At 35.3% G+C, this 25,076-nt stretch overlaps 1 protein-coding gene across 2 annotated transcripts; it reads left to right on the top strand.

Annotated features, from left to right (window-relative positions):
- Nucleotides 1-265: 265 nt before the first annotated feature.
- Nucleotides 266-24,803, top strand: LOC110027557. Of its 2 annotated transcripts, XM_020729047.1 has the most exons (5): nt 266-467; nt 565-682; nt 989-1,355; nt 13,871-13,998; nt 23,802-24,803. In XM_020729047.1, exons 2-5 carry the CDS (start codon nt 608-610, stop codon nt 24,264-24,266), a joined length of 1,035 nt encoding a protein of 344 aa, XP_020584706.1. In that variant the 5' UTR covers nt 266-467; nt 565-607; the 3' UTR covers nt 24,267-24,803. The 2 variants fall into 2 exon arrangements, with proteins under 2 accessions (XP_020584706.1, XP_020584705.1); XM_020729046.1 differs by having other exon boundaries at nt 266-682.
- Nucleotides 24,804-25,076: the final 273 nt, after the last annotated feature.

Raw genomic sequence — 25,076 nt, 5'->3', positions numbered from 1 at the left:
GTTTGATAATTAAATTAAAAATATATGTTTTAAAGAAAATTAATATTAAGGATATTATCAATGCAATATAAAAAAATTAAAATTTAAATAAGTAAATTTTAAATTTGAGATATTATTTATTTAAACATATGAGAATTTTCACTCTTATTTATTTATTTAAAAAAAAAAATTGCCTAAAAAATAATATGTGAAATTTAAACTTTTTACCTCACTCAAAGAAATTTCATCATCGTTCTCATTCTTATGTGATAATACATACCTAATATCCTGAGGTATTTCATGAACGCGGACTCCGAGCGCCGGCAATCCTCAATTTCTCTCTTCCAGCCGAAATTGGAGGACAAATCCGCACAGCTTTTCTTCTTCCTCGCTTGATTTCAGTTCGAGAGATGGGGTTCTCTTTCCCCTTCTCTGTGAAGCCTCGTCAAGCATCAGATTCTAGGCTTTGTCCTTTTCTTTAGAAGGAGGTCTTTGGGATTAATGGATATTGCTTGATTTTGGCTGCTTCTATCTTGCTAGGTAAGGTAGAGGGCTGAGATAGAGATAGGGTTTTCGTTTCTGTAGGGTTGCCTAATCTTCAGCAGAGAAGAAGATAGTATAAGAAGAGATGAAGGTCGGCGGTGTTTACTTACTGGCTGTTCTTATGCTGCATATGCTTTTCTTTGGTAACGCTTCAGCCGAGGTAAGCTTTGAACTAATTGCTTCTGTTTGCTTATATCTCTGCCGAGCTTAGAAATACTCACACCAAGACATATTTCTTAACTGAATTTCCATTCTTTTGATCATATCGAACTCGCGGTCTAGTTTTTGATTGTTTGATATTTGAAGTTTCACTCCGGATTTGTGAGACTGTGAATTTGAGTGACATTTCTGATAATCATGATAGAATGTTGTCTTTTTGGTGTTGTGCAATTTGATTCAGAGATTAATTGAACCTTCAAGCTGTGTTACGCTGACTCTTTCATGGCATTTGGCACTTCGAATTTAGGGCGATTCCAGTGGACTTTCAACGTCTAACACTAGTAGCCATGCTGTAGTTCTAAGTGGTACAAAAAATGTTCCTGATCTTGCGAAAGTAGATGGTGAGAAGAAGGAGAAAGATCAAGGCGGCAGTTCTCAAAAGGAAACACCAACAAATTCTGTCAAGGACAAAGAGAAGAATTTGAGTGAGGAAAAAGATAAACCTTTGGAGGATCCGAAGGCTTCCGGTGAGGTTATCAAGGAAACTTTTGACGACGGATCAAATAAAGATAAGCCACGTACTGTTGACTCTCAGGCAGCAGGATGTGATCCATCCAACAGATGTGTTGACAAGAAGACCAAATTGGTTGCTTGTCTGAGAGTACCAGGAACAGGTATTTCCTCAGAATATATCACAGTGGATTTATTTCAAACCTATCTTGTTGATCAGATATCTAGATATGGATATGTCTCATTTACTTTACAAAATAGGGCATTTACATACATTCCACCCATTCCTATATATTTACATATCTAACACCTTAACTTTACTATTTTACATCTATTGCATCCAAATCTTTCATATCACATCTAAAATGTTTTAACTTTTAAAAAAGTGAAACACACAGTTTCATGCATAAATAAAGTGTCAAGCATGTAAAAATTGAAGTTTAGCTGTTAGATATGCAAATACAGAGGAATTTAGTGATATGCATGTAAATCTTCCTTTAAAAAATGGCATTTTATGTCATTTAAATGCCCGCTGAGTTGTTGGGTAAGTGTTATATTAAGCAGTTCAGAAGCAGTAGCAGTACATATGCTTATTTGTCATGATATTTATATTAGATGTCGACAAGTATATTCTGTTAATTGTCTATTCAGCATATAATTTAGTGCCATTTAGTACATTAAGGAGTTCTGCATTGCTTTAGGATTAGAAGTACATTTACAGCTTCTAAACAAATTTATAGAGTTAGTACGTAGTATTGAAGATAATATGACATTATCTTTGATTGGGAGGAGCAAAAAATCAGGAGAAAAAATTAAGTTAAACTGTTAGAACTTTGAACAAGCAACCCTTCAAAAGCTTCTAATATAAGAATCCAAAGAGCTTAAAATCAAACAGTTTGACCTTTTTAAGCAGGTTAAATCATACCTCAAGTAATTCTGTCAGTCCAATCAGTGAACTCATCACATATGTGGGAAACAATTATTGGAAGATCCATAACACAATCTTTAGAATTTTCAAAGCGCCAAAGGAAGTATGGATGAAGTATTAACTTGAAGTCATGTTAGGCTGTAGCAATGACAAAGCTAATCTAGAAGCAAAACTAAAAGTAGCATTAGAAATGGTTATCAATGCCCTAATGCGTCCCCTACAAACCAAATCTCCCAATTGCTATGATGCACTGAGCATTGATGGGAATTGGATAGATATGTAATAAAGGGATCTTAATTTTCACTCCTATTCTTAGTTAGAATAACACCAAGTTTTCAAATATGGGTGTAAATGAGGCAAGTTGAGCTTGACTTGTGAGATGCATGGTTGAGTCGAGCTCAAGCCTCAGCTTGACTTGAGCTCATAACATAAGGTCGAACTCAGCTCTTGATAGTTATGTTTGACTCGAGCTCATCTCGAAAGCTCGATTTTGATGAAGACATATTTACAATTTATGAAATAGTAAAAATATTATTTATTATAAGAAAATTAGATTACTTAATGTAATTGAACTGACCCGTTGAGCTCTCAAGCTGAGTCAGGCTAAGCTCGAGCTTGAGCTCTTATAATATACAAGCTCGAATATAATCTTGACTTTGAGCATGTGACTCAATAAGCTCGACTCAAGAGCTCGTTAACAAGCCCAGTTTGAGTTGGCCCGCCCGACTTTGCTCACTTACACCCCTATATCCAACTGAATAGGAAAAATGGAATGGACATTGAATGATGCCACCTGAACTAAAACCATGATAGACCTTCACTTCACCCCATTCCAAAATATTACGCATTAGCACCACTCTCCCCTGAAACAAGTATCATCTATGTGACGTGCCAAAACTTATCGCGAAGTAAGTTGGTCATTCAACGCAAGTGCACGTGTCAAGTAATAATGCGGTTCAAGAGTACCGCTTATCGATCTCACAGAGAAAGTGTAATATTCGCTTCCACAGAAAAAATTTTAGTCTGTTGATTTAGTGAACCTTGCTTGGCTATTATCACAAGAAGTTTTTTAAGTCCTAAGGTCCTAAGACAATAGAATACTTAACGGTAAAAGAAAATATAAAACATGAGAGAAAATTTGTAAGTTCCTTAAAGATAGATGAGGCTCGTGCTTATGTGATTTGGGGATCATGAGGATTGTGACTTTTTTGAATGTTTTCCTACATTGTTGTTGTTAATTGGGGATAAGGTATTCCTTATGCCTATGTCTAGGTCAAACAAAACATAGAATCCATGAAATTTAGTCTTCCTCAATCCCCATGGTTTTCCGCATGACTTTTTCGATCCCCTGGAATGATTACAGAATTCCACTGGAATTTGTCCATCATCTCGGAATTCTATGATTAACCCTTCATTTTTACTACCCAACGGTTTTAGATCGTAGTTTTACAAAACATTTTAACTTCCTAGTAGACCAAACTAGGAGTAAATGAAGATCAGAGGTTAACCAACGACATAGGTCATAAAAAACTCAAGAAAATGATTAAAGAAAATCATTATGGAAAAATTACGATAAATCCACTGTTTCCTACACGCAGAGACACGAAGAAAAGTTTAGTCGCTCATCACGAAGAAAACCATAGCGAAAGACATTAAATGAAAATCCATTGTAAGCAATAAAAGCAAGAAAAACTTACAAGAATTCGTTTCCTCTATAAATGCAGCAATCCTTACTCTCATACACATTCTCTTACAACTCACAATGCAAAGAAAAACTCTCCCTTGAAGGTTCCTACCTAAAGAGGAAGACAATCCTCAAGAGATCCCTCAAAGCCTCTCCTAATATCTCTTCTTTCAGCCTCCAAGCCTTCTCTGATGCAAAACTCTCCCTTAGAAGCCCTAAGATCTGATTTTGTAGCAAGCACTACGGTTTGGGCCATCAAATCTCCTTTTTAAAGTATTTTCTGCTCGTCAATGTGGTTACACCATTCTTCTGTTAGGGCCGGCGTGGTGGTCACTCCTCCTTACTAAATATTATGGCATGGTCATGGTCATGCCATTTCTGGCGTGGTCACGCCATTTCTGGCTTGGTCACGCCGGTCTTGATCGATTAGTGGCATGGTCACGTCATCTTTAGGCATGGTCAGGCAACTTCGGGGCATTTTTTATTTGAATTTTCTTGTTTTATCTCGTTCGTGCTCAATTTCTGCATTCTGCACAACATGAACAAAAATTCCTTTCAAGCTTAAATATGTGATAAATAAATGAATTTGAAATTTAAAATGCAGGGAAAATAACAGGTAAAATGTCGTAAAATTGATGCATGTCAATATGCAATGTTTTTTTTTTTTGGGAAATTTATTTACCTAGCACACAATTCTTATGAATTTACATGTCTCATGCCAAAACTTTCACATTTACAGACATGCACTTTGGTGCCTTAAAACTATGCATGAAATGGTGTATTCTTCTTTTAAAAAGTGGCAATAATACTTTTTTCCGATGTGATGCTAAAGATTCGAGTGCTATGTGTGTATATATGAAGTTTGGCGTGAGATATGTAACTACATAAGAATTGTGTGCATGTAAATGAACCCCCCCCACCCCCCCCTCCTTTTTTTTTTGCAAGTCAGCTTTAACATTGGAATTGGATATTACTTCTAGTATCCTAGATGCCAACACTTGGAATCCCTCATTATTAATCTGCGGATCACTTATTTTAGCTCTTCCAAAAGAATCAATGATTATTGTGAAAAACTACCGTGCCAACATGATCTCTACTATCACCATGTTTAGATGCAGTTCTTTGATCTCCAAGTTCTTTCGCAACCACATAAGCTAGATCATAATTTTTTCTGCTAGATTAAATGTTCCAGTACAGATCCTTCAAGAAAGGTTGACCTCATTATCTAGAAAAAAAAATATCTATCTTCAGCAGTAACCACAACATTTCTTGAGGAGTCACTTCAGTTTCATATTTTCGCTGAGAGTTTTAATTAGTTTTTTTTTTAATTTTTATTTTGATGTGAATCGTGATTGATTTTGGTGTTTTGGCGGTTTCAATATTTTCACAGCATTTTTAAATTTTGATGATCGTTGAATTATACATGGGGATGTTAATGGTTGAATTCAAGTTGGTTGGTTGAAGTGGAGGAATGCTTCGGGTCTTTTGTGTGATAGAAAAGTACCGCTTATACTAAAAGGAAAGTTTTATAAGACGGTGGTGAGAATGGGCATTGAATGTTTGCCTTTAAAAGAGAAGCATAATACTAGGTTAAGTGTTGCCGAGATGCGAGATGAGAATGATTAGGTATTAGGTGGATGAGTGGTTTACACTTAGAGACAAAATGCCAAATAAATATCTTCGTGATAGGGTTGGTGTAGCTCCAGTGACAGACAAAATTAGAGATAGTCATCTTAGATGGTTTGGTCACATTAAATGTCGACCATCTGATGGTCCGATTAGGAGAGTAGATGTTTTAGATTCGACTTATGTTGAGAAAGACAGAGGTAGACCTAAGAAGATTTGGGCTTATTGTATAAAAATGATATTAATTTATTAAAACTAAATAAAAATATGACATTAGATAGGACGCAATGGAGGAAAATAATTCAAGTAGCCGACCCCACGTAGCGGGATTAAGGCTTTTTTGTGGTTGTTGTTGATGATCGTTGAATTATTATTCGGGATAAAGTGTGTAAGTTTTGAATTATTTCAAAAGAAAATGTATGATTATTTAATTGACAGCCTTGAAACTGTGGATTATCTTGATTTATTAAGTTTTATTCATCAAATCATTTAATCGTATTCGGAATACTTGACCCTATGATGCCCTGCATAACTAAATCATCTATAATAAATTGTGTATATAACTCAATTGACAGTCAAACATGGGAGAAAAAGCAAGGATCGGTCCATTACTGCTAAGCCTCCTAAAATAGATGGATGATGTTGAAGAAGGCAACATCTAGTTTAAAATGAAAGATAGTCACATCCTCTATAAAATGTTGACAAGAAGGGAAAGTGAGGGCCAAAGAAAAAAGTTTGAATTTAAGGAATTATTTTTTTTAAGATCTACCATTTATTTATATTAAATTTAAGGAATTAGTTACTAATATTTTATTCAAGAAAAGAGATGAGCATCTTATTACTTATAAGAGTGGATCTAATAAAACACAAATTGATTATTTTCTTATGAGAAGAAGAGATCGTCGCGATTGTAAAGGTTGTAAGGTCATAAGGTCATTCTAAGTAAAAATTTAATTACCCAACATCGTTTATTAGTTCTAGATTTTAAAATTAAAAGTTGTAAAATAAAGAATACTAGGACTCAACATCGGAGAATTAGATGAAAAAACTTAAAAGACACAAATAAAATTATTTTTATGAGTAAAATTTAAGATTTCAAAATTTGGGATATTCATGAAGAAGCAAATGTTATGTGGAATAAAGTAACAAACATTATTAAATAAGTAACAAAATATGTGCTTGGAGAATCAAAAGAAAAAGTTTTTATAAATAAAAATAGTTGGTGGTGAAATAATAATGTGCAAGAAAAGATAAAATATAACAAACTATGTTATAAAAATTGGTTTAAATGTAAAAGCTTAGAGAACTAAGAAAAATATCAAACGACCCGTAGAGAGTTTAAAAAAATAATCTGTGACGCTAAAAATTTTGCTTTTAATGATCTTTATAATAGATTAGATACTAATGAGGGTAAAAAATATATGTATAAACTAGCCAAACAAAGAAAAAAGAAAAGTAAAGATTTAACTCAAGTAAAGTGTATAAATCTGAAAATCAAAAAGTACTTTTCTTAGAAAAAGATATTAAACATAGATGGGTGAGTTACTTGATAAACTTTTTAATGAAGTTTCTGAAAATACGATCGATCTTAGTGATTTTAATATCGTGAATAATAATAAAACGTTTCATTTTTAACGTCGCATTAGCAAAAAAGAAGTTGAGAAGGCTCTAAAGAAAACCAAGGGTGGAAAGTCTGTAGGACCAGATGATATCCCAATTGAAGTGTGGAAATATTTAGGAGATTTGGGAGTTTCTTGGCTTACAAAACTCTTTAATATTATTTCTCTTTATTATTATTTTAAAAATTAAAAGATGCCTGAGGAGTGGAAAAATAGTATTTTGGTCCCCCATTTTTAAGAATAAAGGGGTGTACAATAGTGTGCAAATTATAGAGGAATTAAGTTGTCATACTTTAAAATTATGGGAGAGAGTAATTGAACATAGGTTAAGAAGTATTACAAAAATTTCTCATAATCAGTTTGGATTTATGGCGAGCAGGTCTACTATGGAAGCTATACATTTATTGAGAGGTTTGATGGAGAAGTACAGAGAGAATAAGGAGGATCTACATATGATTTTTATTAATTTAGAAAAAGCTTACGTTAAGATTCCAAGAGATATCCTTTGGAGAGTTCTAGAGAAGAAGATTGTTGATATGACTTATATTCAAGCCATTAAAGATATGTATACTATAAATGTTACTTTCGTTCGAACAAAAGGAGGATTGACCAAATATTTTCCTATTTCAGTTGGATTACATCAGGGATCAACTTTAAGCCCAAATTTTCTGCTTTAGTTATGGATGCACTTACTAGACTTTTACTGGAGGATTTACCTTGGTGTATGCTTTTCGATGATAATATCCTTCTTGTAGATAAGACTAGAGAAAGTGAACAAAAAAAATTTGAATTATGGAGGTCTATTTTGAAATCTAAAGACCTTCGTTTGAGTAGAACTAAAATTGAATACATGCAATGTAATCTTAGTAGTAGTAGCGCTAATGACAGAGATGTAACTATGAGTGATCATATTATTAAAATGTGTGAAAGTTTTAAATATTTTGGGTCTATTGTTCAAAGTGATGGTGATATAAATGGGGAAGTTATTAGTAGAATTCAAGTTGGTTGGCTGAAGTGGAGGAATGCATCGGGCCTATTGTGTGATAGAAAAGTACCACTTAGACTGAAAGAAAAATTTTATAAGATGGTGGTGAGACATGCAATGCTTAATGGCGCAAAATGCTTGCCTTTAAAAAGAAGCATAAAGTTAAGCTAAGAGTTACTGAAATAAGAATGTTTATGTGGATGAGTGGCTTTACACTTGGAGATAAATTGTGAAATGAATATATTCATGATAGGGTTGGAGTAGCTCCAATGGCGGACAAAATTAGATAGAGTCGTCTTAGATGGTTTGGTCATATTTTTTTTATTCGACTTGTGTTAAGAAAGGCAGAGGCAGACTTAGGAAGACTTGGGCTTATTGTATTAAAAATGATCTTAATTCACTAGAATTAAATGAAAATATGACACTAAATAGGACGCAGTGGAGAAAAAGGATTCATGTAGCCGACCCCACGTAGTGGGATTAAGGTTTTGTTGTTGTTACCATTTATTTACATAGAATTTCTTGGGAGTAAAATTCTTTTTACAAATAGGGTACATATATATAGAAAAATTAATCCCTCTTTATTTACAAATTTATTAAAACATATCTCACTAAAATTAGAGAAGGAAATAATTTTGAATAAAAAATAAAGAAACATAAAATAAGAAGAGAATAAATAAATCGAATGTTTTTCGTGATATCCCAATCAAATTCTTCATGATTTGGAGGTGTTGGCCGACCCACAAGAGAGGTGAATATGAAAAAAATAAATCTTTTCAGATTTCCACACTCCTCATGTTGATTCGTAGATGTTGTAGAGACCAAGCTTGAGAAAACATTGAAATGAAGAGCTTTGGTGAAGACATCAACAACTTGTTTGTGTGTCGGGATGTAGTTGAACTGTATAATTACCCCATCGACCTTTTCCAGAGATGAAATGTCTATCACTTCAATATGTTTGGTCTTATCATGATGCACAAGATTCTTTGCAATATTGATAGCTGCTTGATTATCACAGAACATTTGTATATGCCTATTGGAAGAACATCCATGTTCCCTTAACAATTTATAGATCTGGATCCCTTTACTGATCCCCAAGACAAGTGCCCTATACAATGATTCTGCTTTGCTTCTCGAAATAACAACTTACTTTTTACTTCTCCATATAACCAAATTTTTTTCATACATATGAGCAATAACTTATAGTGGATCCTCTGTCAGTGATTTTTCCCACTCAACTAGCATAAGTGTAGACTTTCACTTCTCTATTTATAGTTTTCTCTAAAATTAATCCATGATCAAAGGCCTTTTTGAGAAATCTCATAATCTTATAAACCATCTCTAAATGCTCTTCATTTGGGCTATTCATGTGTTGACTCATAATGCTGCCAGAATATGCATTATCTGCCCTAGTATATGACAGATAGATGAATTTTCCTATTGATTTTTGGTATGTTCCCTTATCCATAGATGTACTTTATTTTTCCCTTTTAGTTTTCTTTTTGGATTCCGTTGGAGTATCAACAGGTTTGCATACAATCAGTCCTATTTTCTTTAGCAGATCTAGGACGTGTTTTTTCTGTGATATACAATCCCTTTCTTGGACCTTGTTGCCTCCATACCTAGAAAATATCTTATGTTTTCTAGGTTCTTGATTTCCAAACTAAACGGCCAACACTTTCTGATTTTAAGAATTTCTCTTTCATCATCACTAGTAAGAATCATGTCATTTACATATACGATTAGTGCAACAATCTTGTCTGCCTAAGCATATTTTATAAACGATATATCATCAACTTGACTTTAAGATTATTAATTGGATTTCATAATTTTAGCAAATGTTTCAAACCACGCTCTTTGTATTTGTTTAAGCCTATGAAAAGACTTTCTGAGTTTGCATACAAGGTGTTTGTTGGAATCATTCTGAGTTTGCTCGAATCTCTTCTTCCACTGCTTCCCTCCATTCTAGATTTGTAAGAGCTTCATGAATGAATTTAAGAATTTGCATATTATCAAGGGTATATATAAACGCTCTATAGGGCGAGGATAGTTTTCCATAAGCTACATAATCCCGAATTGGCTATCTCGTACAACTTTTCTTATCATCAGCATTAGAAGAAGAAGAGGGCAACTCATGAGTACCAGACTACTCTCATCCCGAAACTTGAAGTAAATGTGGACTAGGGTTTTGGTTGGAGCAATTTTGTCTTTGAAATTTATCTTCCAGTTGCTTAAGATTCCTCTTCCTCCTAGTGTACACACGAAGTTTTTTGTTGTGGACTTTAGGTTGGGTTGGTTGGATATCCTCAATAAGAGTAGGAGAGTCGGGTGGAAGAGGAGTAGGAAGATTAGTAGGTGGGTTTGTTGTGTATTTGTCATCAAGTGCATTCCAAAATTGATATTCATTTGCACTCTCTCCCATTTCTAGCATCAGCTTCTTTCTGCTCTTTTCTCTCTCTCCTAACATCAACAAAGGCTTCACGGGGAGATGTAAGAGGCTTTGTTCTCATGATCCTTCCTCTTACCTCATCCAATTCCTGAGTTATTCCTACTATAAATTTGATGGTCCTCTTCTTCTTGATGATGTATTTAAATGTCATGGCATCTTGTGGACATTTCCACACGTGCCTCAAATATATTCAATTAGAACCAATACTTTGATAAAATATTGAAATATTGTGACCCTTAGCTGCCATTGCCAGAGTTCATGAAGTTTAGTTTCGATTTGAAACAATTCTACAGTGCTCTTTGTGCTGGAAATATGTTTCTTTTTTTTCATTTGTATCGCAGAAAATTCTCTCCCACCTCAATAGTCATTTAGTTGGCTAACCAAAACATAACCATATGATCTCGATTCTTCCATGTGCGGTAGTTGGAGTTAGTGATCTAAAAAACGGCGCCCTCTCCCGTGAGATGTTATTCTTTTCCTTTATCACAAATGTACATAAACACGGATTGAAACCATTGAAGGAAATTATCGCCATTGACTTTATGATTTGTGATAATATTAGGGAGTTTAGGAGTCGTCTGGATACACTCTCTGAAATCTGATTTAGAATTAACATCCGGATTAAAACGTAACTTCTTAATCTCGTATTGTTCATCATCCCGAAGCATATTTAGGGATGCTTCTAGTTGTAGGAAGGGAGTTAACTGCAGTCGCTTGCTGTCGTTGTTGTTGGTGCTTATGCTTGCCACCACTGCTTTTCTATTGGAAGGCTGGCTTGATAGGCTGCAGGTAGGGATGCTATGGTCTCGTAGGAAATTAGGATAGGAGGGCCTATAAGGAAAAAGGAAAGGAGGCTATGGTCCTGCACCTAAACATGATAGGAGGGCTTGCGGGGAAATCAGGATAGGAGGGCTTGCGGCGAAACCAGATAGGAGGGCCTGCAGAGAAACATGATAGGAGATCGAACTACCTGTAGATGGGAGAAAAGGGATTGAGATCTGGTTGCCTGCTATAGAAGTTTCGACTGGCTGCAAAAGAGAAAGGGGCCTGCAGAGGATGGGGACTGCCGATAGAAGATTCGGCTGCCTGCAGGACTTTCCAGCGCCGACAGAAAGGAGATCTGGATGCAGGAAAAAGATTCAACCTGACATAGGTGGTCCGGCGGCTAGGGTAAGATCTGAAGCTTTGATATCATGTAGAGTTTACTTGGGGAGTAAATTCTTTTATTCATTATTCACAAATAGGATACATATATATAGGGAAATCAATCCCTCTTTTTACAAGCATATCTCACTTAAATTAGGAAAGGAAATAATTCTGAAAAAAAAGAATAGAAAAACATAAAATTGGAAGGGAATAAACTAATCAAATGTTTCCCAAGGTATCCCAATTAAATCCTTCAAATTTTGGAGTTGGTGGCTGGCCTACATGTGAGAGGTAAATATGAAAATAACCAAATCTTCTTAGATTTCCACAATTTCCTTTGCCATGACCAAGGCAGTATTCTCTTGCCATGGCCAAGACAGTATTGAAAAAAATTGTGATAAAAAAAAATAAATACTTGTTAATTTTATGGGGCATTGACATACATACCAATCTATTCTTATTTATTTACATTTCTAACGCTTCAATATTCATATTTATATGCATATCACTTTAATCTTTAACATCACATCAAAAATATCACCATCACTATCTTTTTAAAAGTGAAATACTTCTACTTCTTTTCATGCATAGAGGTTTATGATATGAAGGTGTTATAAATGTAAATATGAAATTTCGGGTGCTGCATATGTAAATACATGAGAACTGTGTTGTGTATAAATTTCCCTCATTTTATTATCTTATATGTAACCCTTCCTAGTAACACCAAATGCTAATGCAAGACATGAGAACACGCACACTGAGCAAGAGGAGGAAGCGCAAGCTTATGTAAAGCTAAACTAGAACAGGTATAAAAAGTAAACAACGTGGATGCTATACCTCTCACCCAATAAATTTTGAGGAAGCCAAACACCTCTCCCCTGTTGGGAAATGGTCTTAGTAGTAACTACTGGCTTTATGTATGTTTTTTCCTTCATACGAAGATCTAACTCGTAAGGGTGATGAATCTTGAGAAGATATTATAAAATGCTGGATCCACTGGTTATGTAGATGCCTGACCTCTTTATGTAAGACCAGAAATCTCAATATGAAATATTAGGTTTTTGAACTTTTATTGGGAAGTATTTTCTATCTGTTGTATAAAGGTATTGTTTATATGCATGCATCAACCAAATTAGCGGTGTGCATTATTTGGTCAAGACCGAAAAAAACCTAACCGAACCACACAAGTTTAATTAATTTAGCTCGGTTCCAAAATGTGTTTCCGTTTTTTATTTTTAAAACCTCAACATTTGGTTATTGGTTATTTGCTCAATTTTATTTTTTATTTAACCGAACAAACCAAAAACTGAAATTCAAAATTAAATAAGAGATACATGAAATTAAATTGATATTATATATGTAAGATATGTAATCCTTGATGTTTGTTTATAAACAAACTCCAACTAACAACTAAATTTTGTTTTGTTCATAATCGAGCAGTTTAAACTGAATGAAATTTCGGTTCGATTTTATCAAAATTTTGATTTATTTGTTTTACTTTTAATTTTAGATTTCGGTTGCAATTGATTTGGCCAATTTGAAATCCAATCCATCCTCTTTGACTGAATGCTCAAAGACCTTACTTCTTCTGTGAGCTTTTTACTGTAAAATGGCCAGTGCTACTATCAGAGGTATATGTCCCACAGAATCTCTTATGTTCAAGGCAACTTGGAAAAGGTTGGACTGTTTGTTTTTTTGTTTGACTCGGTTTGCTAAAGCTTTAAAATTTGTGGTTGGTACATAGATTATTTCAAAGACTCCTATTCAGCATATTACTAAAGCTGGTTATGATTTAGCTGATGATAGAGTGACATGGAATGGTCGCTAAGCAGCAAGCAAAATGGGAATCATAAAGTTAACCGCTTTTTATTTTCAAGCCTTTATATTGTGTAAGGGAGCCCATATATAGATTGACCAAGAATTCTATAAAATGCAGTGGTTAAATAGTGGAATCAAATTTCCCCTTCACTCCCCTCTCCTCCCCAAATGGTTTATACATGCATAAATGATGGCATGACACATATTTTATGAAGAATTTGTGCTTGGCTTGAAGTGCCAATTTTCTTATACGTTAACAGACATGATTGAAAATTTTAGAAGTGGAAGGTGTTAATTGAACCCAAAATTAAGTAGAGGGGAAACTTCTATCAGTTTATCATGCTGTTATCCCCATTAGTGCTTTAATTTATTGTGTAATTTGGCCTTTATTTTGTTTTTCTTGACATATCTGACTTTGGAACAGATACGCAAGCTCTTTCACTTGTAATTCAGAACAAAGGAAAAGGATCTCTTGATGTTAAAATCATCGCCCCTTCTGTTGTAAGTCTGGAGCAAACTAATATGCAAATCAAAGCTAAAGAAGACAAAGAGGTATTTTTTTGACTATATCTTTGAAATTCTTGAAAAGATAAATAAGACGGGCATTTTTATCTTTTGTTGCCCCTTTTTAATTCACTTAAATTTATTTTCAATCACTTTATCTTCAGTAGATGTCACTTCAACCTTTCTTTACATATAAACACTCCTTAATTTATCACTTTTAGTTTTCTATGTAACTTATTTTAGCAATCTCATGTTTATCACACCTAGATATTAATATCCTTTTACAGCTGACCTTCAGTTCCATGCAACATTATCGGTCTAATTGCTGTTTTATAACATTTTCCTTAAGCTCCCATCATATTTGCTTATTACTCATTTTTTTGGCACATTTCTTTATTTTAAACATCCATCCTTAATTACCGAGGTCGATTCTCATTTTTATCATAGCAAGTCATCACTCTATATTTCAAAATTGATTGATGGTGACCCACCCTCAAATCAATTCCATAAGTCGAATTGATCTATTGTGAGATAGATTGACAATGATTGAATGTGATGTTGTCAAATCAAATCAATTTTTTTTGACAGTCAATGAAGTAATTCAAAAGACTCTTATTCATAAAAGATCGCCCACGAGCACATTAGCAGAATCGAAGTTGCTTAAGAAGAGGCCTTCCATGATCGAATGGAGAAAGCATGGTGAAAACGGCGGACCGCCGGCACACAGGTGCAACTTAGACCAATTCATTTTGAACATCATCAAAGTTGCTCGAAAAAACTCATTTTGCAAAACGGACTGCGCCTATGTGTCCGAAATATTAAATTTAGTCTGAAACAACACCCATATTATTTGGGTTGTGTAAATAAATTATTGGCATAAATTTTGAGATCACATGTGATTTAATAAAGAAATCATTTCAAATGTACCTTACTTGTGAATCAAAGCCCACCACAAATCCAAATCCTTTGCTTATACATGTGTTGTCTAATTGTCCAATCAGTAGTCTTGACACTAAAGGTCTGTTTGGGATAGCTGCAACTTATTTAAAAGTTGTTGCGCAGCAGTTGTTGCAGGAAACTGTTGTTGATAAGCTGACTGTCTGTTTTTTTTAGTTCTAAAACTGTTGTGTTGCAGCTGTTTCTGGACAACTAATTATTTTGCCCCTGTACTGTAACGTTGTTTACAACAAAATTATACATACTTGTACATTTCATACTTTAAATCAAATATCAATTCAAATATTACAAAATAAAAATAGACACATCACTAAACAGTGAGTAGCATTGCTATTAAAATTAAAAATAACAATTAATACTATGATAATATTATTTTTAAAATGCAGTCGCTGTTTTTCAAGAAAAGTCTCTACGTCCGTTCACTATCAGCTGTGGAATCCTCTAACCCATCGCCCACATAAAGAAATCACAATTTTATGTTCTCCTTGAACACCTGTGAAACTGTCTTCCATAGCTATCTGATTGTCGCAAAGTAAATAGTGAATATTGTAGTCCGCAATAGCAGTACAATTCCTTGGAGGTACCGGAAATCATCGAGCTCGTTTTTCTTGAAGGCTTACAACACAAAACACATACCCTTAGATGTAACATTAGTAAACAATAATAATTTAAGTAATCAATTAATGTTTTATACAACTGTGAGGTCTTAGATAACACAATATATAAACCAACGAATCTGTTATTACAAGAAACATCAGGCCTTATAAAAAAATGGTTCTTCGTTGCCTTTACCCACGTAATATCGAGTTCGTGTGTCATATATGCATATCACCCAAAAAAGACCGTCTAGAAAAACCTAAAAAATCATAACACTAAAAAAGGAGAGCAACTTGGGATTTCGGATGTGACAATAACCAATAACAACATATAGACCATCTAGATAAACTCTTAAGGTCGAACGTTTCATCATAGGCCTCCAAAACTTAAACAAAGAATGCAATATTTAGATTTTGTTTATTACCCACGACTGCCTCATCAGTCATCCAAGTGGTAAAGAATGCATTCATAAGGAAAAAGAAATATACATTATTTATATAAAATACTGTTACAATAAACATTAAATGTATAAGAAAAAGAAATATACATGACTTGTATAAAATACTGATACAATAAGCAGTAAATATTTTTAACACATTACAATAAAATATCAACAAAAATAAACATTCCCTTCATTCAGCCTCCAACTATACCTTCCATAATTCATTTTCTCAACTCCACATTCTTGTTTGTACTTTCCCCATCTTGAATGCAAGTCCCAGGCACATCAATTTCAGCCTATGACAAAGATTGTTCAATAAGATATTCATATGACATGTGAATGATCTTCATCAGCCCTACTAAAGTTAACGTCGTCGGAAAGATGTCGCTGAATATAGTTGGGGAGAGTCATCGCAGCGAGCACAATCTGCACTTGTTTGAGAAACAGATATGTAGGCATGCTGCGCAGTATGACCCATTTCATTTTCCAAACTCTAAAAGTCCTTTCAATGACATCGCCTAAGAAAAAGTGTCTCTTATTGAACATTTCTCTCTTGCCCCAAATGATATTGTTATTTCTCTCAAAGTTAGGTATGTGATATTTCGTGTCAGGATAGGGCTTTAGATACCCTCTCTATAATGAATATCCAACATTGACCAAGTAATGTTTAACTGACATTAATACAATAATTAGTATTGTAGTAAGAACAATATCTGACTAGTTCAGTCTCAAGCAAACTTGTGGGTGGATGAGGAAAGTTGTATTTTTTAGTTCGTGTTGCAAAATTAAAAATTCGACTGTCATGTGCACTGCCCTCTCAACCGGTCATGATAAAAGTGAAGCACATGTTTAAATCACATACAGTCGCGACATTCTGCGTTGGTGAATCACATCGTCTGATGAGTGCGATCTTCTCATTGTTTGGAACATGTGCATCCACGTGTGTTCCATTAATGGACACCACCAATCATACGGTCTAACTTCTCCTCCAGCTCAGCCTCGATGCCATTTTATTTAAATTTTTTCGCATTTAACACCACCTACAAAGTCATAGGACATGCTAATGCATTTGAAAAAAAATGAAAAATTGATAAAAGCAGTGGATGCTTCATAAATGCTCGCCTCCAATCTCTCTGCTCACCAATTCTCTCAAGCATCAATTGTTCACTTTATTGGATCTCAAATCAGTCTCGTTAATTCTCCCTTCAATTCTTTCGTAGTTGATCCCATTTATTTTTTAATTGTATTATATCGTACTCACAACCTGTACTTTCCTTGAACTTGTTAATAAAATTATACTATCTCTCCTTATTAAAATAGATTGTTGATCTATTTCTCAATTCGATCTCCTTAAGACGAAGGTCGTAAACTATTATTTTCATAACTTTATGTCACATAGCAGATGAACTGATCTCTTTTGTTTTAACCATTATATTACTGGCATGAAAAAAATTAATCAACATAAATATTTGTCATACAAAATATTTACCACAACTCAAAGAAAAATAACAATGTCATAATATCATCACCACCACTGTCACACCTCACCACACCACGTCCACATCCACACACCAACACACCACCACTACCACCACCTCCACACCACCACTACCACCACCTCCACACACCAACACATACACACCACCATTACCACCACCACCACCTCCACACACCAACAAATCCACACTACCACTGCCAACACCTCCACACTCCACTACCACCACCTCCACACACCATTGCCACCACATCCACAAACCAACACATCCACAACACTACTACCACTATCTCCATACACCAACACATGGCTCATATACATTCAAATTAGCCATTTGTATTTCCACTTTAATGCACATGCAATCACCACCATCACCAATTTTCGACCAACAAGTCAACATAATAGAGCAAGAAAAAAACCAAGCCCATCAATAGCATATAGCATAAAGAACTCAAATCATCATCCGAGCATATCACAGAGAATCCAAAATAATCCTAAAATCAAACATAAACTGAAAGCCATCGAAGTATAAGAGCACAGAGAACCCAGGAGAAGCATTGCACACAAGTGTTTGCAAAATCAAAAAGCATCGCATAGTTAAGGTAAGAGAATTTCAGAGGAAGATGAACCATCGCACAAATGGCGGAGCCAATGAATGATCCCAACTGGCCCGAAGAATAGAGAATAGAGGGAGAGGAAGAATGGAAAGCTCACCACAAACAACTACCAAAAAGTTAGGGCAAGAATCGCGAGAGAGAGAGAGCCCCGCAAGATTAGCAAGAGAGGAAATTTAGGGCAGAATTGCGAGAGAGGCAGGGGCATAGAGAATCGCGAGTGTTTCCGCGGGGTAGCTCCTATTAGCGAAGTAATGCGAGCCACTGGGTTGAACCCGCAGCCTGTGTTTCCTCCAAATTATCCAATTAAGCGGACACACGCGCACAGCTGCCTTGAGCTGCACCGCAGACATTAAGCCGCCCAACAAAACAAATGGGGTTTAAATTAAAGAACAACATTAAAAAAAAATAAAGGGAATTTTACATACATAGCCCTCTAAACTTTGTTATTTATAGATGTGAAATCTGTAAACAAAGTTTCAAGTTCCATGTATGTAAAAACCCCAAAAATAGGAATAAAATTAATTTAGCTTTTTGGATGCATCCAGACTCATGTCTTTTTACTCGTCCTTGTTGGACACGCAGCAGACAGCGCTCATTTCCGTCTCCCTCTTCCTTGCTCTTCAAGCCGCAAACCCATCTCCCCCGTTCCTCCCCATTCCGAGCAGCTCGTCTCCCAGCTCCTCCCCCAGCAGCTGCTCTTCCCTATGCCAAACACCAGAATGCCTAGTTCCTTTTCCGACTGTTCTTTGCTTCTACCAGCCTCGAACTAGCTCCTCCTTCCGGCTTCTCCTCGCACGCTGCAGGGGAGCAGCACTCCGCCGCATCTCCTTGTCCTACTACCTTTGACAGGAGGACTCCCAACCGAATGCCTCCCAATATTTATGCACAATAGCAGCCATCTCTACTCTCTGCCCCAAAGTAGCTTCCTCACGTGAAACCAAGCAGGTTCTGGCTTCCTTGTTCGCTCTAACAGCTCCATTCTCTCACAGACCGGTGGCTTCCCAGCTTAGACAACCCAAGCTCTCCTCATCTCTGTTGAAGTCAGAGCACCCCAGCCCCCTCCAACCGCCTGCTGTTTACCCCCAATCCAATCTCTCTTCCGTCTCTCTCGTAAGCACCTCCTCGCACAAGCAGCTCCCCCAACCGAACACCCAGCTCCTTTTTTTCCTTGGCGTTTGTAGAAAGGTGAGATATTCAATCAAAATAATAAGTATGCTGCCACGAGTTCAGCATCAGTTCATGAAGCTATGTTGGCAACAATAGAAACATTCATGATGTGGAAGTGGAAGATGCTCAAACACTTAAAAAACAAACCTCCCATTCCACCTGCTGAAAAGGCTGATTCATTGGATAAATCGAAGTCAGCAATAGCACAGAGCGTTGATGCTTTTCTGTTTGGAGTACTACAATGAACATGCACGATTTTGCCATTTTGCCACTGATGTCTTTTCTAGTGCAGAAGGTATAAACAAGTAATTATAAGTACCCGTTCTAGTTGTCTCAACTCGGCGGGAAAACTTCATGTTAAGGACCCGTTCGAGTTGCTCCAACTCGTCGGAAAAATTTGCTATTACTCCTAAATAGGTACCTGAAGACCAATGCATGTCTTTCAGATTGACAGATTAGAAGTTTTTTATCCTTGTGTTGCAAAACACTCATGCACGTTTTAAAGATAGGCAGGCGGGCCTAACACTTGCGAGGTAGCTCCCTAAACAGTGATGACGTTGGGAGGTTGCTTGAGTTTAGACTGATGGTAACAATAAAAATGCTAAGAAATTATAAATATAAGTACTTGTTCTCATTGTTCCTGGAGGCATAAGTCTGCTATTGCTTTTACACAGGTACCTGAACCCTTCAGAAGAGTGAATTAGAAGAATTTTGGGTCTGGTGTTGCAAAATATCACCCATGCCCATCATATAGATGGGTGGGCGGGCCCAACTTTTCTGATGTAATCCTCTATGAGAGGACGACTTTGAGAGATTGCCAAAATTTAGTCTGGATAGTGATACTTGAACACAACTTAAAAGCAGCCCAATGAACACTGAATGACTAAATAAAAGAAAATAAAATGCAAATAAAAATGCTAACAATTTTTAAATATAAGTACTTGTTCTTTTGTTTTAACGAGTCAAGAAGACCTGCTATTGCTTTTACACAGGTATCTAAAGACTCATACACTTCTCTTAAATTGGTGGGTTGAAAGTCTTTTGGTCTTGGTGTTGTAAAACACCACCCATGAACATTTTATAAACAGTTGGGCAAGCCCAACACTTTCGAGGTAGCCCCTAAACGGGGATGAATTCAGGAGGCTGTTCAAGTTCAGACTAATGGTAATGCTAATAAAAATGCTAAGAAAATTATTAATATAATTATATTTTCTCGTTTTCTTAATGAGGGAAAATTTGCTACTGCTTTTGCACATGTACCTGAAGACCCCTGCACGTCTTTTAGACCAGGGTGAGGGTGGTGTTTGAAGATTTTTGGCTTTGGTGTTGTAAAACATCACCCATGAACGTCTTATATATGTGTGGGTGGGCCCAGCTTCTTGATGCAACCCCCTATTTGGGGATAACTCCGGGAGGTTGCTGAAATTTGATCTGGACAGAGATACTTGGAACATAACTTAAAGGCAGCCCACTAAACACTCAAATGACTAACTAAAATAAAATAAAATGCAAAATTTATAAAATATTCTGCACTTTAAATATCACAAACGTAATGATGATTGAAAATACAGTGTCCACTAAGTCTAAATGAATTTGATGGCTCACTTTAAAGATCAAATTTGTAAACTCATCATAGAATAGGAGCATGAATTTTGATGGGCAATATAAAATTAACTTTATTGGAGCTAAACGTCTCAGATTTGACAGAACTAAAAGTCCTAAAGGGATTATTATTATTCATGAACTTTCAGAACTAAATAAATCGAGAAGTCAATATAAGAAAGTAATATAATTTGAAATATATAATGAAATCCAATATGCAAATCTACGTCATTGGATTTGAAACCTAACAACACAAGAGAACAGAAGATGGTTCACTAGAAGGATCTAGGCAAAATTTGCACGTTTGCCACCGGATCTGCACCACTTTGTAATAGCAGATAGAAGACAAACTTTCGGATCCCAAAATCATGCACACTTTAGCTTGCGCATTGCCCATAGCTATTATGGTCATGTTAAATTCACCACCTTGAAGAACATTAAATGATTTAAGATTTGTGTACAAGATTATTAATGTTGAATCAAGCACATCACTTTAAAGAACATAAAATGCCTCAAGGATTGTAAAAGTAGATCATATAAATACACCATGAATCATGCACTATAACTACCAAACACTTGCATGCGCTTCGACGATCACCCTACATTTCTAAATTTAGATATCTGAGAATGCTATTGCGGGTTAAAATATATGTTTAAGCTTAAATCTAATTTTCTCTAAAATACTCATATGCTCATTATATGTTTAAGCCAAATTCACCACAATAAACGTTCACACTTTTTGAAGTCTTATAAAAAAATTTCATTTATAAATATTAAGTTTAAAATTATTAAATTATGCACGCTCCCCTTCAGGCTGCCTTGCTTGGCTAATCCTTTATACGGGAATTGGAGTTGACAAGACTGAGTCCCACTTTGACTATTTCGATCTTCCTTCCCATAGGGGCTAGAAATGACAAAATTGAGTCCACACTTAGTAAGTCCGATCCTCCTAATTAGGACCAGAGTTGACAAAATTGAGTTCAAAGTATCTCAGCTCGATTCTCTTCATGAGAATTGGAGTCGACATGATTAGTACTTTTATTGATAGTTAAGTAATAATTGTACCCCAATGCTGATAATGTTGATTGTGAATCTCAACTAGAGGGATCTATTCATAAATCAAAAAATCAAAATCATAAAATTTAAGAAAATACGTAAATGAAATCAATCACCGAAAATCTATGTACCCTTCCCAACTATTTGTTAGGGTGGATAAATTTAATGTTTATTCAAGCTCACAAATAATTGATTTCATATTAAGTATAATAATAGATTCATGCTCAAAATAATTCTATAAAATTCTTTTGGATGAAACAGCTCATGGTTGCTGACAATGATCCTTCTATCAGTTTGGGTCGACTGCCTCCTCTGACAAGTAGAATGGGAACTATGACAACCCGAGATGACGGAAATATGAGATCATGATCGGGTTCATCATCGTTTCCCTCATAATCCATTTTAATCTCACGGTGATGATTTTCATAATTTTTAATTTAAAATTTGCTACTACTAAATGCTAAGTCCGATTCCTTAACACCTAATGACTTACTTTAATTGAAAACGCTCTCTTGTTATCGAGGAATGTAATTAATTATAGGGGCTTGCATCTTAAAGTCCTAAAAAAAATGAGCGAGAAATCTCTAGGTAGTGTCTTATCCTTCTATCTCATCTGTCTTTTGAAAATTTGACCCGGAAGCTCATGATAAACTTCCTCATCCTTATTCCATGTTCTCTTTCTTTTTTGAAGGAGGTTGAATTTCTAGAGCCCACAAGTGACAATTACTAACATCATAAAATTAGCACTACACATTATCTATTTAGTTTTTGTTTTATAAATCTCATTTACTGAATTTCTACATAAAGAATTCATCATAGTATCTGGTTTTAAATATCCATTGTAAGAATCTTCATAATAATACAAAGGAGTATAAACTCAATCTTGATCCTTGATGTTAACTTATGATACTTGGAAACCCTTCGGTCACCTCACAATTTTTTCTAATATTAGCCCATGCTTCATTGTGCATTCATTTGAAGGACTAGATTAATTGCAGTCCGAAGGCTGACATGAAAAATTTAGGTATCAATGTTGAATTTGGTGCATACATAACTTCAAACTATTACTATTATAGAAACGTTTTGTTATATTCTCTGCAATTTCTAGTAGAATATAGTGAAATAAGAATTCATAACAGAATCGACAATGGAATAATTCCTTGCCCTAATTTATCATGCAAGTTATTTGCTATAACCAGCCATATGGAAGCCGTGTCTGCACTTGTATGATGTTTGGCTTTTCCTTATATTCACGCTAAATAGGATTTACCAAATCCAAGAAATCCGGATTTATCAAATGCATTGTGCGACGGTGCTCACGAGCGATGATGGATTAAATCTGTCTGGCAATTAGATTTAGTAAATTGAGATTGACATCATAAAAGTGATGAAACGTGAGAAAAAAAGATGGAACGCGAGAAATTTTGATTTGATGTAGTTTTGGATTTAGTTTTCACTTTTTTTTAATGTTTCACTCGATTTAAGTTAAATCCATTGCTAAATCTTATTAATAGCATGCTACCAAATACCGCCCAAGTAATTTAAGCACTTATTAGCTTTATTTTCCAAGTTATATCCTTTTATTCAAAGCTTGTTATTGTTGAATTTCATGTTGAGTTACATGGTTCTAGGCCTATTGAAGAGGGAATCAATAAAACTAAACACTTTAATTTACTTTATCTTTGACCATTCCATATTTTCTTTCCATGCTTGATTTAGGGGCACTTACATACATACCACCCATTTCCTATATATTTACATATCTAACGCCTACATTTTACCTTCTATATTTATACCACCCAAATTTTTCGTAACACATCAAAATACCACCATTTTAACTTTTAAAAACAGAAATACACCTTTTCATGCATAGGCAAGTTGGCATTTATGTAAATATAAATCTTCGAATGCTTTGCAGGTGAAAGTTTATGTAAAAGAGGACAATACAAAAGACTCGTTGCTAATTCTTCAAGCAGGAGGTGATAATTGTAGCCTGGACTTCAGGAACATAATCCCCAACCCTATAACCAAAAGTGAAACGCTCACCACATCCAGATTCCTCAACACATCCACAGGCTTCGCACTTCTGTGCATCGTTCTCGCCGCAGCTGCGGCCGTGCTCATCGTCTGGTTATGTGTTAGGTTTCGCCATTTTTTGCCGCAACAATCGGGCCACCCGAAATACCAGAAGTTGGAGGTCGGATTACCCGTTTCGATCGGAGGAAAGAAGGAAGCCAGTGATGGCGACGGTGGTTGGGATGACAGTTGGGGAAATGGTTGGGATGTGGAGGAAGCTCCAATGACACCCTCAAAGACCATTTCGAATCCTTCGTTGAAGGGCTTAGCTTCTAGGAGATTTAACAAAGATGGATGGAAGGATTAGAAAGGAAATTTTGATTTTTTTTTTCTTTTAATTTTGCTGAATTTATCATGATTTTATAGATTGTTTATATTTGGGCTGCCTGATTTTTTATAAACTCTTATAAACCAGAAAGACAGCTTCAAGAGAAACTGAGAAAGCTTCTGTTTCTTGGGAAATATACAACATACCACACAGTTCTCATGTATTTTCATATCTAACGACTAAACTTTGATATTTACATTTATAATAATTTGATGTTAAAACTTTTGCATGAAAAATGTGTATTTCAGAGAAAAAAAATATTATCTGTACTTCAATGAGGACGTGCCACGTGGCATTATGATGGGACCATTGTATACGTTACACCTCCCAGTTGGAGTATTGATGCATCAGTATTCCTGAGGTAATATTTTTTCATTTCAGAGACATGAGTTAGTAATAGTTGTATTATGATGTCATGTCAAAGATTTGTGGCATGGATGTAAATATGAAAGTTTAGGTGTTAGATATGTACATGTATAAGAACTGAGTGGTCAACTTGGATTCGATCAAATGGATATCTAATGATGTATATGCATGCATTTTGTGCTTTTATTAATGCATCTCTGCACATATTTATGGATGGTTTTATTTTGGTTCAAGAATTGTGTTAAAAAAAATAGAAAATTAATTAAAAGTGATTTTTTTTCTATATATTCAGAAACTGTCAAAATAGTTAAGAGCAATATCATTCAAAATAGAAACAATGTAATGCATCGAAGATTATTGTAAAGGGTCGATTCGCTTCATTGTCCGTTCGCAGGATACACCTTTCCATACATAGGTAAGGTG

The sequence above is a fragment of the Phalaenopsis equestris genome, unplaced genomic scaffold (genome assembly GCF_001263595.1).
Source record: "Phalaenopsis equestris unplaced genomic scaffold, ASM126359v1 Scaffold000428, whole genome shotgun sequence".
Lineage (NCBI taxonomy): Eukaryota > Viridiplantae > Streptophyta > Magnoliopsida > Asparagales > Orchidaceae > Phalaenopsis > Phalaenopsis equestris.
This window is presented reverse-complemented; position numbering and strand designations above follow the sequence as displayed.

Excerpts from the sequence above, each read along its gene's own strand:
- LOC110027557 (XM_020729047.1), top strand. The coding sequence starts at position 608 with ATGAAGGTCGGCGGTGTTTACTTACTGGCTGTTCTTATGCTGCATATG. Across the intron at positions 683-988 it reads TTGGTAACGCTTCAGCCGAG|GGCGATTCCAGTGGACTTTC; the intron begins GTAAGCTTTGAA and ends CTTCGAATTTAG. Across the intron at positions 13,999-23,801 it reads AAGCTAAAGAAGACAAAGAG|GTGAAAGTTTATGTAAAAGA; the intron begins GTATTTTTTTGA and ends AATGCTTTGCAG.